The 17227-nt window shown below is 45.3% G+C and overlaps 1 protein-coding gene and 1 pseudogene across 1 annotated transcript in view; both read right to left on the bottom strand.

Annotated features, from left to right (window-relative positions):
- DOCK1 (dedicator of cytokinesis 1) overlaps positions 1-17227 on the bottom strand; it is a 495771-nt gene that overhangs the window by 413735 nt on the left and 64809 nt on the right. Inside the window, exons 5-11 of the mRNA XM_055081438.1 lie at positions 14804-14900; positions 11865-12013; positions 6867-7002; positions 5484-5641; positions 4015-4096; positions 3456-3591; positions 349-421 (exon numbers count right to left, since the gene is read on the bottom strand). Of these exons, the coding sequence (XP_054937413.1) occupies positions 349-421; positions 3456-3591; positions 4015-4096; positions 5484-5641; positions 6867-7002; positions 11865-12013; positions 14804-14900 (831 nt within the window). The remainder of the gene's footprint in view (positions 1-348; positions 422-3455; positions 3592-4014; positions 4097-5483; positions 5642-6866; positions 7003-11864; positions 12014-14803; positions 14901-17227) is intronic.
- LOC112064223 (60S ribosomal protein L39-like) lies at positions 11088-11335 on the bottom strand (annotated as a pseudogene).

Here is a 17227-nt window from a genome sequence, read left to right as displayed (position 1 = left end):
TTGAAACTACTGTATTTTGAAAATGTGAATAGCTACTAGAATAAATCAATTATGTAAAGAAACATGCATGCTCAGATTGGAATTGTAATTCTGAGTGTGCTACATGATAAGGCACGTCAGGGATCACACGTAAAATCTTCTACTCGCAAAAGACCATGACCTTTAACCCAGGTTTCCTGCGACTACAAAAATGCCCTTCACTAGAGCAGCGACTAAACAGACGTTTCATTATTATTCAATAATCAATTCCTGTTTGTGCTGAATTTATAAACTGAATTATAAAGATAATTATTACAAACATACATTTTTCCATATTCTATCTGGTTAACTACTTGGCCCCGTACTTACGGCTGAAAGGGAATGAAATGCTGCTTATCTTCATCATCGACTTTTCCATTTATTATATCTGTCACATCCATCACTGGGGACAAGAAAAGAACAGAGGTGGTTTTGCTTAAACGCTATCATCACAGAAGACAAACAAACAAAAGAGCATCAGACCGTCCTCTGACCAACAACAAGCATAAACTGGTGGAGTTTTTTTATATTCAAGTTTCAAGTAGTTCCACATTTGAAGGACCAGTCAAGTTATCTGAAAACACCAGCCCAAACGGGGTTGGGGCTTAAGCAGGAGAGTTCCACTTAATAAATTCCTCTGTCTATTATCCAGCTGGCACTGACCGAGGTGCATTTTCCAATAGAACCTTGTGTGCTGATGAAATGTTCTATCCCGAGGAGCATCTAAAATGTGGCCAGTGGAATGGAGGAACTGAATTTTTACTCTGATTGCATTTTTATGCCGAAATAGCCACATGTGGCAGGGCGACCATACTGGACAGCACTGTTCTGGAGCCTCACATCAGCCACTGCACGGCCCCAATAAGGAAACGGTACATAAAGTGGCTATGCTTCAGCCACCCCGTGCTGGCACCTGTGGACACCATTGCAAGAAACGCTGGGCAGCTAGTCCCCGCACTCGCCTACTGTATGGTTGAGGAAACGAGGCTCAAGGACCTGAATGAATTTGCCCAAAATCTGGTAGCTGGAACATCACCGATGCCCAGCTCAGACCAACACAGCGAGAAACCCCAAGAACAGCCCTAGGGGCACTGGACATGTGCTCTGTCTCTGCTCAGCTACCACAACTGACTGCAGGTGAGTGAGCAACACGCCTCATTTATTTCCTTCTGCACGATCCCCTCTTTAACAACATACAATCATATAGTAAAAATGGGGGGCTTCCCTGGCGGCGCAGCGGTTGAGAGTCCGCCTGCCGACGCAGGGGACGCGGGTTCGTGCCCCGGTCCGGGAGGATCCCGCGTGCCGCGGAGCGGCTGGGCCCGTGAGCCGTGGCCGCTGCGCCCGCGCGTCCGGAGCCTGTGCTCCGCAACGGGAGAGGCCGCAACGGTGAGAGGCCCGCGTACCGCAAAAAAAAAATAAAATAAATAAAAGGGGGACAATTTCCACTTCTACCACCTCCCTCCACCCTAAAAAGGGGGAAGGGATTTGCAGGACCAGAACAGAAGCATCCCACCTGTTGTTAAGATGCTCCTATGGCCAAGACTCCATCTTTACCACCAGTTCTGAACCAACAAATAGAGCTCATTTTGCAGCCCAAGTCCAATCAGCCTTCGGTATTTGCAGCAGCAGCTCAGACAACTGGCTCCATATGGGTCAGAACAGGTGAGTCTGCACCCAGGAGACTACCTCCTACGGCCCAGGCCGCAGCGAGCAGCTTTCCTGTGTCCGCAGACCTCTCTCCTCTGCGACTCACCCCACCAGCTGACTATGAGTCTCTCTGATAATCCAGCTCCCTTGTCAAAGCCCTGTCTCTAGCCCTGGACACATCCAGGAGCCCAGCAACTACTGGCAGGAAGGCAGCGTGTGAGCAGGAAACACAAGCTAGGTCTGAGCACCAGTACGTTGAAAGCAGCCTCAGCTCTGCTACTTCCTGGGACTGACGGCGCCTTTGGGCCCCCAGAGACCAGGCTCCGAGGGAACGCCTTGAAATTGCCCGTCACCACGTCTTTCCCTCGCTGGCCTTCAGCACGCAGGCCCTGGCGAAGAAAGTTCTCGCCGTGACTGGGACTTTGGGCATCAAAGGTCCCCATTGCCCAGGAAAGAAATGAAGGACTTGGGGGTGTCACCCCCAAACTAAAAGCCCAAGCGTTTCTGTGTTCAGGTATGAGGGTCCGTCTTCAGAAAGCCACGAGTCCACTACTGGGCAGACACCCTGAGAAAACCATAATTCAGAAAAGAGTCCTGTACCCCAGTGTTCACTACAGCACTGTTTACAATAGCCAGGACATGGAAGCCACCGCAGTGTCCATCGACAGAGGAGCGGATAAAGAAGATGTGGCACATATATACAGTGGAATATGACTCAGCCATAAAAGGGAGTTATTTGCAGTGAGGTGGATGGACCTAGAGTCTGTCCTACAGAGTGAAGTAAGTCAGAAAGACAAAAACAAATACCGTATGCTAACACATATATATGGAATCTAAAAAAAAAAAAAAAAAAAAAAAGGTTCCTAAGCACCTAGGGGCAGGACAGGAATAAAGATGCAGACGTAGAGAATGGACTTGAGGACACAGGGAGGGGGAAGGGTAAGCTGTGACGAAGTGAGAGAGTGGCATGGACATATATATACACTACCAAACGTAAAATAGGTAGCTAGTGGGAAGCAGCCGCATAGCACAGGGAGATAAGCTCGGTGCTCTGTGACCACCTAGAGGGGTGGGATAGGGAGGGTGGAAGGGAGGGAGATGCAAGAGGGAAGAGATATGGGGACATTTGTATATATATAACTGATTCACTTTGTTATAAAGCAGAAACTAACACACCATTGTAAAGCAATTATACTCCAATAAAAATGTTTAAAAAAATTCCTTTTAAAAGAAGAAATAACCACCTTTCCTTAAAGCAGTAGCATGAGCTTTTATGTCCAATGAATAATATTTATTATTTGCAGTAAAGAAAAACTTAATATTAAAAACAAAACAAAAACAGAGCACAGGTCCGCTGGATAAAAGGTCCCTATTTGAAGAGAACTCTGTCCTCTCCAGGCTTTCTGCTCTTTCTACCTTTTCAGCCCTTTGACCATTCTGTGCAAATTCATTCCTAAATCAATCAATCACCAAGTCCAGAAACCCTGCAACCCTCCAATGACTGGTTTCCCTCCAGGATGAGCATGTAGGTCAGGGTCTCCTCCAGGAGATAGGATCCACTTTCAAACCAAATGTATAATTTGCACCTGAAGCTTGTGGAGCAAAAACCCTGAGCTGCATGTGGACCTGAACCCATGCAGAGAAGAACGAATAGATCTTTTCTTTTTCTCTCCAGCAGAAAAGCTTATAAATCAAGCAGCCCACTGTCCAATAGTCAACGGCAGCTCGTATTCACAGCAAAGGTGATGATCTTGAAACTCTTAAGAAAAAGGAAAGAAATGGATTACCGGCCACCCCGAATGGCCGCCGCAAGCCGGAGGTCAGCTTCCTTGTGTTATTGTCTCTCAGTTCCATGCGACCCACGCGAACAATCTGACACACAAAACTGATTTTCTCCCTTTTCAGGTCTTTGCTTCCGAGATCCTAGAAATATTAATTTCCGTAAGTTATTTTGCAGAACCATTACTCAATGCAGGTTCAATTGAAACAGACAGTAGAAAGATGGATTGTGACTCTTTTCTCCAAGCAGTTTTTAGCATTTTAATAAGTCATTCACAAGACAAAAAGCAGCTGAATCACAAAAGTCAATTAGCATTAAATGAACTTAAGATCCAAGTTTAAGAGGCATACTCAACGTAATGGAGTACACATCTCTGTCGTGGGGATTCTAAGGGTAGCTAGAGACCCAGAAGATTCCTGGGCAGTTATGTTATTATAGTAAATTAACAAGTATTAAAGGCATCCCAAGGACCCATGCTCTAGTGTGGTGAGAAGTCAGACGGCGGTCATTAAAAACAGTCATCAGAACGGTGAGCAATTCAAATGAACATCTTTGGATGCACTTACAGTGAAAACAGCTCGCAAATTGTGTAATCTGTCTATATCTTTAGGCAATCCTGAACTTGACCAGCGAACTAGGTAGTTTTCACTTGAAAAAAAGAAATAAAAGCAAATTAATTTCCCAAATAGAACAGGGTACCAAAGGTACATCCACACTGGCTTTTAATTAATACCACGGAGGTCCACTATGCGTACAACTAAATGGGTTCAGAAATAACAACCACATCAGATACAGCTGCTCTGCCATTAACATATAAGCAAATTTCCATACAGGACAGTATGCAAGGACGGCCTGTACAAAATCCTTGAGGTTTTAATTTTGGACGCACAGGGTTATAATTCCAAAGGAACTATATGCAAACGGCATTTCAAAGTTTTTATTACTTTTTTCACCACTTTTTAAAATTGAAGTACAGTTAATTTACAATGTTGTGTTAGTTTCAGGTGCACAGCAAAGTGAGTCAGTTACATACATATGTATATTCTTCTTCAGATTCTCTTCCATTATAGGTTATTACACGACACTGAATATAGCTCCCTGTGCTATACAGTAGGTCGTTGTTTATTTTACACAGTTGTGTGTATATGTTAAAAGTTTATTATGAAAATCATATTTGTTCATTTGGAACAATTATAGTCTCACATTCACCATTCATTCATTTATAGTATAAAGTAAAACTGCCTGATTATTTCAGAGCCTGACACAAACCAAATATGACCTAAAATTACATATTGAATCCTACAAGAAGAAATAAAGTCCTTATCAGAAGTGGCAATGAAATTTGTTCTGTTTTCTGTCATATACTAAGTTTTTAAATTTTCAAAAATACGAGTGAAGATTCTAGACTTTTAAAACACACATACACACACACACACACAGTTTAAACCATACTTTTTCCCTCTGGACAAAGAGAAAGTTATACTGAGGAACAAAAACAAGAACTGAGAAAGAGAGCACATGAGAAAGGACAGACATGGCAGAGATGGGATTTACAATATTTTATTGAACAAACATTCTTTGAGAGCCTTTACATAGCAGGCACCGTTCGAGACACTGTATTCCAGCCAACCATCTTGGAGAAATAACAGTAGGTCAAAGGTCCAGAAATGACATTCACAGAGAACCAAAGCTCGAAAAAGCAAGATTAAGACAAGAGCAATATATTGGGTGGGGCTGTGGGCGGAGGGGGGGGGGGTCAACAAACAAAACATCCTCTAAAGACAACATAGGAAGCATGACTTCAACCTGTAGCTGCCAGGTCCTTATAACATTACAAGACTACAGCTTTACCATCAAATATCCACGTACGCGCAGGAAAGCTGACCCTGACGCAGAGTTCGGCTACCTGGGGGAAGTCCGGCCAGCTGATCACCCCTAGGGCTCCCTGCAAGAGCAAGACTTTGTGGGGGGTCCTGAGGCTATCTTCCCAACAGTAACCGAAGAGGAGAGACAGCAGCCAGGGAATGTCACTGACCTGATGAACTTGGACTCCACAGGGTCATACAGAGACATGAGCACTTCAGCATCTTCTCCGATTTTACACACCACGTTTTTGAGGTTGACAAACAAGGCCAGAGAAGGGGTGGCAGCAAACTTGGCTTGTCTGTTAATGTCTATGTTCTGCTTCTGAGACTGTCAGCGGAAATAAAACAATACAACAGAAAGTCGACGAGAGCAACACTCTTGGCTACCCCTCGCTTTGTTCATTCGCTACAGAACAGAAAACCATGTGAAACTAGCTGCAGTAACACAGCAAAGCCCTCCATGCAGTGTCTTCCTTGTCCTCACCCGACACCCTCATCACAGGCACGCACCCAACTGAAGATAACAGTGCCCTGTGCAACGGTCCCGGTCCCATCACAGCTTATACTGAGTGTTTCCTTCAGATACAAAACATTTAGGGGCCCAGTCAAGGAATCAGAATGGAGACCACATGTGGAGTTGCTTGTTTACTTTTTGGTTCTCCCATTAGGTCAAACCCTCCGAGGACATCTCTGTTCTTCATCGTTACGGCCTCAGTACCTGGCACACAGTAGGGGCTCAACAGTTGCTGAATGAAAGGAAGGCTCGATCAGGCAGTCGAGTTCTCAGTATCAACTACATACAAGATACCATTAAAGGCCATGGAAGATGAAAAAGATCAGTAAGATACGTGTTCCCTGCCCTCACTGAGCTCATTTTTTTTTTTATTAATTCTTATTGGAGTATAGTTGCTTCACAATGTTGTGTTAGTTTCTCCTGTACAGCAAAATGAATCAGCCTTACATATACATAGATCCCCACTTTTTTGGATTTCCTTCCCATTTAGGTCACCACAGAGCACTGAGTAGAGTTCCCTGAGCTCTACAGTAAGTTCTCATTAGTTGTCTAATTTACACATAGCATCAATAGTGCATGTGTGTCAATCCCAATCGCCCAGACCTTCCCACCCCCCCATTCCCCCTCGGTATCCATACATTTGTTCTCTACGTCTGTGTCTCTATTTCTGCTTTGCAAATAAGATCCTTGAGCTTAGATATGTCACTCTCCTACTCCCATCAGAGGAAACACAGAATCGAGTATTGTTTCCCACGAGCTAAGACCGCAAAGCCAACGTCATTAAAACCCTGCCCCCTGGGCTGAAGCACACCCCCCTCAAGAGATGAAATGCTTTCAGGTCAGCAGTGGCATGTTTTGACCCTGGGCTCCATTCCACCCATCACTGTATGAAATATACTGCGCAGCTGTGCCTTTTCAGGTCCTTTTCAGGGCGCGTAACGGGCCTCACATCACTGGTGATGTTTTACTAATGTAGTAAACTGCTGCTGAGAAAATGTGCTCCACAGGTAACTGGCATATTACAGAGAGGTGAACTTACCTTTTCTTCTTGTAATCTTTCCTCCACTTGTTTAGAAGCTACTTCGTGAGCTCTGAAAAGACTAATCGTGCTAGTTAGTTCTGGATCCAGAATGTTCCCATCTTCATCTCTCACCACCAAGTCCAAATCAAGGATCCTAGAACAACAAGAATTCAGAACTTCACAACCCGAGGGCCTTGAATTCTCTAACAAACTTCAGTCCCAGCAAACGGAGCAGAAAACATCCCAGAAAGTCGGGGTCACCCACACAATATTAGGACACACAACTCTGCAAGGTCCCCGCCTTTAACTTAAAATGTACACCCTCGGGATTAAAAAAAAAAAAAAAAAAAAAAAAACGTATTCAGTTTTTACTTCCATTGCCGGAGTGGCTTTGTCTTACAGATCTACAAAGTCCAAATGAAGTGGACATTGCTAACTACCATGTGAACTGTATAGACAGTTGAAAGCACACACACGCCATGTATATGCTGTGGCATATGTGTGTGTATAAATTTGTGTGTGCATGTGTACGTATATCCATCCAGTCACATGCCCACCAATATGCCCAAATATATACAGCTGGTGGTTGTGGGGAGAGGTGAGAGGAAGGGAAAGCTGGAGCAGAGGCACACCCACCGCTCCATTTCCTCACCACCGTCTCTGGCAGGTTCCACCGCACTGCTTTCCTTCTACCTAGAGTCAGTTCTAATCCCTTAATTAGCCCAACAGAAGATTTTCGATAAAGACGTTCTACTGTTTCGACACAGAACATACGGAAGAGTCATCCACGGTACTGTTAAGCAACTTGCTGGCCAGATGGCTAAATGTAGTAGCCAACTTAAAACACAGGCAGCATGTGACTAATAAACCTGTCCGTCTATATCTGGAAATGTTTTTTGGCAACATTCTCTCCATTTCCCCAGATCCAACGAAACAGTCAGGTGATTTTTACCACAATTTTTATTTAAAGAATAAACAAAGGCAATTATATAAAGAAAGAAACCAAGAGCTGTGCTACGGTGCTGTGTTCTGGTTTTCTTTTAATAAGACATGAGGATCTTAACCACGGATGCCTTTCGGATTTTTCTTCCTGCTATTAACAAGTCTATAGAAGCAGGACGTTTTTATTTTTTTTTAACCATACAACAAAGGAAGACATCTTTTGAAATGAAGATAAATTTCAATTAGAGAATATCTTTAACAGTTACAAGTTGAAGAGGAAAGTTGACTTGGCAGTAAAACTTCCATTTAGATGAACTAATCTCTGACTTCTCCGAAGGTCACATACCTTAAAGCTACACGTGAATGAGTCTAATAACGTGTCAAGCAGGTTTAGTTTTGTGAATTGTGCAGGACCACTGCACTGTTTGTGGAAGGCAATCACAAAAACCTCATTTTGTCCTGTTAGTATATCTACTGAGCAAATTCACGGATGGTAAAACAAGACCAACCGGGCCTGTGGGCGGCACAAGAGTAAACGGGCTTTTAAACAAAGAGAGGCTTTCCCCTTTGCATGAAAAGAACCTGAGTGGTTGTAATGATTGTGAGGGATTTCAAGAGGTACACAAAATAAACCTTTTATGCTCTTAGTAGCTGTCTTTGTAACAAGATTCACCAATTTGGGAAAGCCCCTCCCTCTTTTTTTTTTTTTCATCATTCACTGAGTATTTTAATTTCAATACCATTACCCAAACACAATTTTTCTAAGTATTTAAATAAATTCATAAGGTACATATATCCAGTTAATTAGTTAATGGGATTAGATTTCAAGTTGTTTTAAAATGCCGTGGGGGAAAATAAGGTTTACCACATATGCATACAAATGCCACATATATAGGGTTTTTTACAGGTAACTTTCGAAGGCAAGTTGATAATTCCATGGCAAGGAAAATATTCCACCCCATCAATCCAAAGATTGCCAATGAAATGCAAATATACAAGAGCCAAGTTGAAGTACAGGCCAGTATAAATCTCTATTTTGTCTATAATTTTAGAGCTGGTGAAGCTTCCAGCTAAACTCAAGATCTGTTGTCCTTCCCTTCCTATCCACATATTCCTACAGGGTTAGCTTATGTTTACTTGAGTTTGTACAGACTAGCCAATACTCCAAGTTTTACCCAGCTGAAATAATTTTCAATTCAGTAGATACCCTTCACACACTTGAATCTTGGGAAGAAACCTGGAATGAGAGATGCTGTCCTGATGCTGTTGGATCAGGCAAATCAATACAGATTAAAAGATCTAGAAAATGTCTCTACAGGAGGGCCCTGCCCAAAAACCCCTTAAATCGGTATGAGGTGTAGACTTCCGTAGCGGTCCGTAAGTACAGTTGCTCAGGATGGGAGGAGCCAGTGCTGGTGTGGGTGGAGTCAATGCTAATGAAGTGGGATCCGTTCTGATGTGGGCAGGGCCAGGGCTGGCGTGGGCAGAACTACAAAGCATCTGGCTTTAGGAGGGACTCACCAGGAGGTCCTGCAGGCCACACACAATCAGGCTCCCTGAGAAGCAGAGGCTCTGGCCATGCCCCAGCCTGCTGTGTAAATCCTGCCATGTACCTCAGGCCTGCCAGTACAGACGGTCCGACCCACTTCACAAAGGAGGAAACCTAAGCTCAGCGAAACATCTAAAAGACCCCAGGGCCTAGATTCTGAGCCAGAACCCTCTCATGGCAGAGCCCATGCTCCTTCCGGAATGCCACGTGGAAACTGCCACAGGAAGTGGTCTCTCAGGGATCTCCACACCAACCATTCCATGCGCTGCTCTTAGCAGCTGGTGTTCGGGTGGTTCAGAATCCAGACTGAGCCTCCACTGTGAAGGTACGCTGCAGCAGAGCAAGGGACTCTAACACCATTAGAAACTAAATCTGTGGAAGCCCAAAGCACCTCTGGGGAGGGGGGACACCCTGAAATTACGTGCAAAATTTGTACATGTATGTGTCATGTATGTGCATTTTCCTAGAGAGATGGTCCATGACCTTAATCACATTCTCAAATGTCTCCCAGAAACCATTTTAAAATCCGACTTTCAACACAGTGATTTTATTTTTTACTATTTTGTTTCCTGAAGAAGGAACTAGAAAGACATGCACAGAGTATTGGGCTGTAGAGAAGTTATGGAGTAGATCTGAGTTCCTTGGGCAAAAACCTACCTTGTTATGGACTGCACTTCCTATCAAAGTAGTAAACTACGTTTGGAAATACATCCTTTCTTAACTAGATTGTTCCATGACATAATGTATTTTGGCTTCCCGCGGCCAAATTAAGCAGCTGGTTTCTGGACATAAGTTCAAAATATGATACTCCAAGAGAAAATAAAAGCAAAGCTCCAACAGTTTGGTTTTTTAGGCAGGTGGTCTTGAAATGGGTTTCCCTGCAACAATATCTAATATCCTATACCCAGAAATCTCTGGCTTCCTGAGGGAAAAACAAATTTAAAAGCCTCCTCCTGTAGGCTTTTCTAATCCAAACATTACATCTTACTAATAATGCAGCTTTTAAAACCTTTTCACACTTGAAAGTCTGAATCACCAGAAAACGAAACTGTTATAATGCTGATTTTACAAAACGCTTTCTTAGTTTTTTCCAGGGCTCCCTTCGGCCGAATGGAGCTATTTTCTGAGCTTTACGTCCTACTGTGTAAAATGAGGGGGCGACTAAACCAGGAGTTTCCCAATCTGCTGTCCATCACAGTCCAAGTCTATTTTTGAAGACTGGGATCTCTAGCCAGCATTCCAGACATCAGCAACCAGGATCTCAAGGAGTGGTTCCAGGATTCTACATTTTGAAAGCTGTCCAAGTGATTCTGATATCGACGAGCATTTGGGGGTCCTGTGACCAGATACTTTTTAAGGCTTCTTGCAGCTCTGACATTATATGAACAGTCAAATAGTTATCCGGCAGAAAAGGGCGTGGCCTCATTCTGGTTACAGAACCTGGGAGGACTGGGATGACTGTGCATCAGAAATGCATGCCCACGCTAGAACACGCACCTCTGTGCGAGAGCGGGTGCGCCACTGTTAAAGGCATTCAAGCAGAGCTGGGCGGCGCCCTGCTGTAAATGGGAACTTTTGCATGAGCCATACTCCTGTAAAACAATTACGTGTTGTTTATATCGACAATGCAAATTTAGCTGGCTGTATTTTTTCCAACAAAAGGTCTCACATATTTATTATTAAGCCAATAATAATAGTTTCCGCGCTACCGCAGAAAAACTGACACAAAAATAAAACGCGTCCGGCTGTTCAGATAGTAGTGATGGTCTCAGAGAGATATGGTTATAGGTGCAGGTGATCTTGACCCAGCATAAACATGTGCCACCTCATGCGAGGCTCCTTATAGATCTAGCTGGGTTCTTCCCTAATGTCTTCTCTTGGAACTGTACCTGATTTTATTACCAGTTTTCATTCAAATCCACTGGGGAACAGGACGATTCTCCTTTTGTTCCTCGGCCAGGAATCGCTTGATCCCGAAAGACTTGTGAGAAGACATGGCAAGGAGCAAATTCAACCACACACAGGATGACGGAGAAGAGAAGAGACCAGCTGGCTGTATTTTCGTTCGCCAAATCTGGCGTCCCTACACTGGTGACAAGTTTTAAGGTGCCCTTCGATGTCCCTTCCAACTTCCAGAACACAGGACTGCACGAAAGAAACCTGGGGCTTTTGTTACTACACAAAGTACCCCCACGGCTGGACTCAAGGTCAAATACTGTCAGCAGAAAGGAAAAGTTCCCCATCAGGGGAATCACTGCACGGTCCCCTATGGAAGAGTGACAATGACAGGCTCCCCAGGCCCACCTTCTGGAAAAGAATACTTTTCAACAATGACTCAGAAAACTCCTGATCTTCAGGATCCAAGAGAAAACAGCTCATCCTTTTAAAAATGAAACCCGTGCCATTATTTTGATGTTAGAAATTTTGTTTTATCATAAGATAGGATTATATTCTCCCTCAAGGTTTATGGGGATGCTATTATATTGGATAACTTAAGCATGAAATCATCTTTCAAACAAACAAACCTGTTTCCATAATCAATTTTGGCAGTGACTTTCTTCTTCAGTTCTTTGAGCTCATCCTGTGGCAGAGTTCCAGAAAGAATTTGCGATCGCCACTCAATAAGGTCGTAGATCATGTGCCGAACGTTTCGAAACATCTCCCTGTTATCTTGCTAGACGAGGGGAGAAAAGCCAGGTGTTAAGTTCTTGATTTAAAAGAGCATTGTGGATTTCTGTTTTTCTCAAATAGACATGTCTGTGCTTTACATGATGGTGTTCAATTAATGTCACATTAAAGATGTTTTTAGCGTGGAACTGAACACACTGGATAGAATTTGGTTCCCATCACACACGAAAAGATGAGAAGAATAAAAGACGATGCACGATCTTGCATAGTCCAGCCAACCAGAGTAGACCAAGGCAGGATCTGGACTTGGAGCCTCAAAGCCAGCACGGGAGCTTCTAGAATCTGGCCCATGAATGGGCAACCCTTGTAGCTCCCGGAGAAAGTGGCCAGCCTACAGATCTTGCCTACTGAGAGTTCAGAATACCTTCTCCCCCAATAATTCTCAGCACACAGAGAAACTCAACCCTGAGGCCTGTCAGCTGAGCTACAAGAGGATGTGGCTCTGGGCTCTTCTGGTGACTGTGGTGCATTTGGCATGTGCAGAGAGGCTTCTGCAAAAGGCAAAATCTGAATCTACAAGCTCTCAGTGCGTTTATGCCAAAAGGGAAGCACAAACAAGATACAAAATTCATACCTCTTATCACTTTCTACATATTCCAAGGGGTTTGATGGTACAAAGAAAAGCAACAGTTTTGCAACAGCAAGAGCACAATTCATCAAGAGGGACTTCGCTGGTGGCGCAGTGGTTAAGAATCCCCCTGCCAAGGCAGGGGACACGGGTTCGAGCCCTGTTCCGGGAAGATCCCACATGCCGCAGGGCAACTAAGCCCGTGCGCCACAACTACCGAGCCTGCGCTCTGGAGCCAATGAGCCACAACTACTGAGCCTGCGCCCTAGAGCCCGCGAGCCACAACTACAGAGCCCGTGCGCCTGGAGTCCGTGCTCTGCAACAAGAGAAGCCACCGCAATGAGAAGCCCGCACACCGCAAGGAGTACAATTCATCAAGAAAATGAGGAATTACCCAAAGGAAAAAGAATCCTGTGGTTCTTTCCATGAAAAAAAAATCTAGGTGAAACCTAACTTGATAAAATTCTGCATGGCATGGTGCCTACAAAAAGTTAAAATGTGGTCACTGCTACATTTTAGAATAACTTCTCCTCCACACAGCTGAATCTCTCACCCCCACTATTTCTATATTTGACATCCTTTCTAGGAATTTCTAAGATCCCCACCACGTACCCATCCTATCATGCCCTAACAGATTATCTTCCATCCCATGAGCTTTTTTCCTTAGTATCATCCTAATCTTAATTTCTTTCTATTTTTTTTTTTTTTTTTGACCACGCCACAAGGCTTGCAGAATCTTAGTTCCCCAGCCAGGGATCGAACCTGGGCCCACAGCAGTGAAAGCACTGAGTCCTAACCAACCACTGGACCACCAAGGAATTCCCATAATCTGAATTTCTTAAATGAAAAGTAAATAATCAAAATCAATGGTTTATTCTAAAATTAAGTTTGTTTCCATCTTATTAATTCACCTTGTCCAGTTTTATAAAAGCACTACCAAACATCTAAAATCCTTAATATTTTCCTAACTTGTCTACAGCCACAGAGCAGAGGGGGAAAAAAATATTTATGAGCAATATATATATAAAATAAGCACTGTTGTTTAGCTTTGCACAAATCTAGCAATGTAAATCCCTAAGAGGTACATGTAAATTTTTTAAAAGGAAACCAAGGTGATAGTTAGGCATGCCTGTTCCGGGATCGTATGGCTAAAACCGTGTCCACTAACATACTTGTCCGCATCAACTCCTGTTTGTTTTGCTGCTGCATTTTTGTTTAAAACTTGCTAACATGAAACACCGACTCCAAAATTGCTCAGATTTACACAAAACATTCACGGCTAACTTTACGCTTTTAGGTTTTTGAGAACATTTGATGAACAATTACTGCAACTGCTTATTACTGTGCATTTATAGGAAACCACTGTATAATCAAAAGCAACAAGGCTGCCTGGAGAGCAGCTGTGGGACGCTGGGAAGTTTTCTATGTTCCCGAGACATTGAAGCACGGCCTTCCCTCCAGAGTCCTAGCTTTGTGCTGACAACATTAGCAGATGAGAAATCAAGACTCTGAAGAGAAATACAGGCTTAACAAAAGGTGTTCCTCTGTAAATATGAGTTTATGTGCAAAGAAATGCCCCGGGGAATACGGAATGGAAGATGTCAGGGCTCCAAAGTCGCTGCATTAATAAGGCTTCTTCCGAAACGCGGAGAAGTGGACATCCCACACGAAGCCAGAAAGTAAACTATTTCCGTCCCTCTGCAACAGACACGCTCAGGCCTAGAAGACTAGGTCATTTTTCTCAAATGATAAGAGGCATTATCTACATGCAAACAATGGCAAAGACAGTCATCCCTCTCTACTGCATCCATAAAGAAGCACCTACGACAGTTTAAAAGCAGATTTCCGCTTTCATACTCACGTACAAACCTTGAGGGAACCCCAGCGCAGGTTGCCTCAGCCTGTCTTCCAAAGCCTGAAAGCAGCCCATTTCCCTTTCCAAAACAAGGCAAGGTGAAACCCGTGGCCCCTTCCTTGACAGCCACTTCACTGCAGTCAGCACGGCTACACCCCAACACAAAGCAGGTGGACAAGGCACACGGTCCCTGAGGTGGCCAGAATACCGGGCCAGGCTGCTAAGTATCACCCGCTCCCACAAGTTCTGCTTTTGAGGTGCCCGGAAAAAGGAAAACGCTCCTGCTGGTTCAGCAGGGTCCAAAAAGACCATTCTCTATTGCTAAGCTCTGATTCGAAATCCCATTTTCTCACCACGTAGAGCTGCCTCCAGATGCTGGACCACTCTCTCAGTGTTGTGGTGACTTCCTGTATGAGCGGGAGGTCGCCTGGGATGACCGTCTCATGTTGCCTGGGAAGCATGGAGGAAAGGACAGAGACGGTCAGGGCTTCGTTAAACCAGGGGTACCTTGTAAGTTCCAGATCTAGGCCGTAGTGTGCAACATTTACGCAAATGGAGAGACAGATACAAATACGACTGTGCCCACAAAGGGATACCTACATCTCTAAGAATGACAAGTGATTTCTGTACGGAGTCTGAGAACGTTCGTGCATCATCCTCCGTGGGAGCCATCTACCTCATACGTCAAGGTAAGATGAAGGAGGCAAGTGATATCCCATCAGAACATCAAGGTCTGAGAAGCGGAAGGTATATTCGTAATATGTGTACCCATCTACTTTATAGATGCCAGAAATTACCACCAGTCTGTGTGGCGTTAAAATGCAGGTTTGGGATAAGATGATTTTTTACACTTCCATCAGGCCTAAAACTCATTCTATGATAATATACGTGAAGCAGTTATCCTTGCGAAAGATGAGCGAGGTTACAGCTTTCAAGTGTCCACAGGTGCCCTGATCCCCAAATTCTGATTATCCTTTCCCTTTTCTCTCCACCCCAGAAGGTTAACCCTTGACTTATTCTTGACTCATGACCTACCAATATCTGCGTGCTGGTTTTTATTAAATCAACCATTGTTTTCTGGGCATGTGCTCTGCGTCAGGCACTGCGCTAAGTAGGACTCATAATATTGATATTTGGGTCTGGGTCAGAGACTGAATTTGGTGGCTTGTGGAGTTAGACCACCTGGGCCTACAGGTCCTGAAGAGACAAGACTCCCATCAACATGAAGTGTCCAGGGGGCACTGAAATAGGTCCCACCTGCATATCTTCAACTGCCTGGAGCCCAGACCTGTGGGCAGGACCCTGACTGCAGCTCACAGTCGGGGTTCAGGGCTGCAATGACTCATTGACGGCGGGGTGCTCCCCAAGGAAGAAACACTGGAGCTCCTGAGAGAGGGCCAGTCCCTCCAGAGAGGTCTGGCCACGTGCACCAGCGGGAGTAGCAGGGACCAGACGTCCGGGGAGGGCTGCCCGCCGGACCACCCCACACAAAAGTGCTGTTGGGAATTACCCTCTGATGGGACACCATCAGTGTCCTTTACAGGACGTGATGGTTACAACAGCCCGACCGACCCTGTCACCGAGTTTCCCAGTAGGGATGTTGATGAAAATGTGGTTGACATCGTAGACTCTGTGATGTCATCCTTGCAAAGCCTCCAGGGAGCTTCTCTACTCGCAGTGCGAGGACACTCGTCAGTAACTGGGCTGCATTCACGTCACAGAGCCTGAGTTTCACGCTGGGTCCCCTGGGCTCTTCCCACTGGCTAGGAGACACCTGGAGCTCAATGAGACCCCGCTTTCCCCATGGGGAGAGGGCCTCACTGCACACGGTGGACCCTGGTCTCAGCTCTGGATCCTTCTCACCTTCTTTCCTGAATTGGCCTGATCTGTCCCTTGGACTAAGTGCCAGCTGGCTCTAAGGTACCTGATGCGGCTGTGCTGTTACCTCTGTAACCACCCCGTTACCTGCTGGGAGCCAGCAGTAAACAAACCCAACAGTGACTGTCACAGGTGGTGATTCCTATGAGCTCCCTGGACCTGCATGCCTGAAGCAGATGTCATGGGACAAGTCAGGGCCGGAGGTCCCCATCCAAGTGTGCCCCACAGAGAGGGAACAGCTGAGGTGCAAGAACAGAAGCCATCTCAAGGGGGGGAGGGGCAACAAAGAACCAGGAGAAGGTAAGGAGGGCGCCCTGAGAGGGGCAGGCGGGGGTGAAGCAGGGTAGGGAAGCGTCAGAGCTTAGGAGGTGTGGTAACCATGTCGGTGTCGGGGAGGGGACAAACGGGAATTGCCTTGATCACGAGGCTAAAGGTACAGGATCGGTGGCAGCCGCGACAGAGCCACCATCTGGGGTGTCTGAGCGTGAAGGGAGGCCGGTGTACAGAGAGGAGAGAGAGCCTGCAAGAGAGACAGGATAATGAATTTGCACAGCACGGAGACAGACAGAGGCAGGATGAAGAGTGGCCGGCACCGGAAAGGAGGAAGGGACGGGAGAAGAAAGGGAAGGTGATGCCCACGGCATCTGGAGGAAAGTACAGAGTGAGGCCACCGGTCAAGTCTGAAGGCAGGAGGTTCTCTGCCAGGAGGGAGGCGGGAAGCAGCCAGCTTTGGGTGGGAGCGGAGGGTCAGGGCGGGTATCAGTAAGAGCAATCACAGGAGCCCTGGAGCATCGGCAGAGAACTTTCTAGACTGCTGGTTTCACCAGTGCCCCATTCGTTTGCTCACACGGGGGCACGTGACACTAACCCAGTGACAGGAACAAAAGTGTCTGTCTGCC

This window comes from Physeter macrocephalus, chromosome 20 (assembly GCF_002837175.3).
Source record: "Physeter macrocephalus isolate SW-GA chromosome 20, ASM283717v5, whole genome shotgun sequence".
Lineage (NCBI taxonomy): Eukaryota > Metazoa > Chordata > Mammalia > Artiodactyla > Physeteridae > Physeter > Physeter macrocephalus.
The sequence above is the reverse complement of the archived record's forward strand: the minus strand, read 5'-3'. Positions and strand labels throughout refer to the sequence as shown.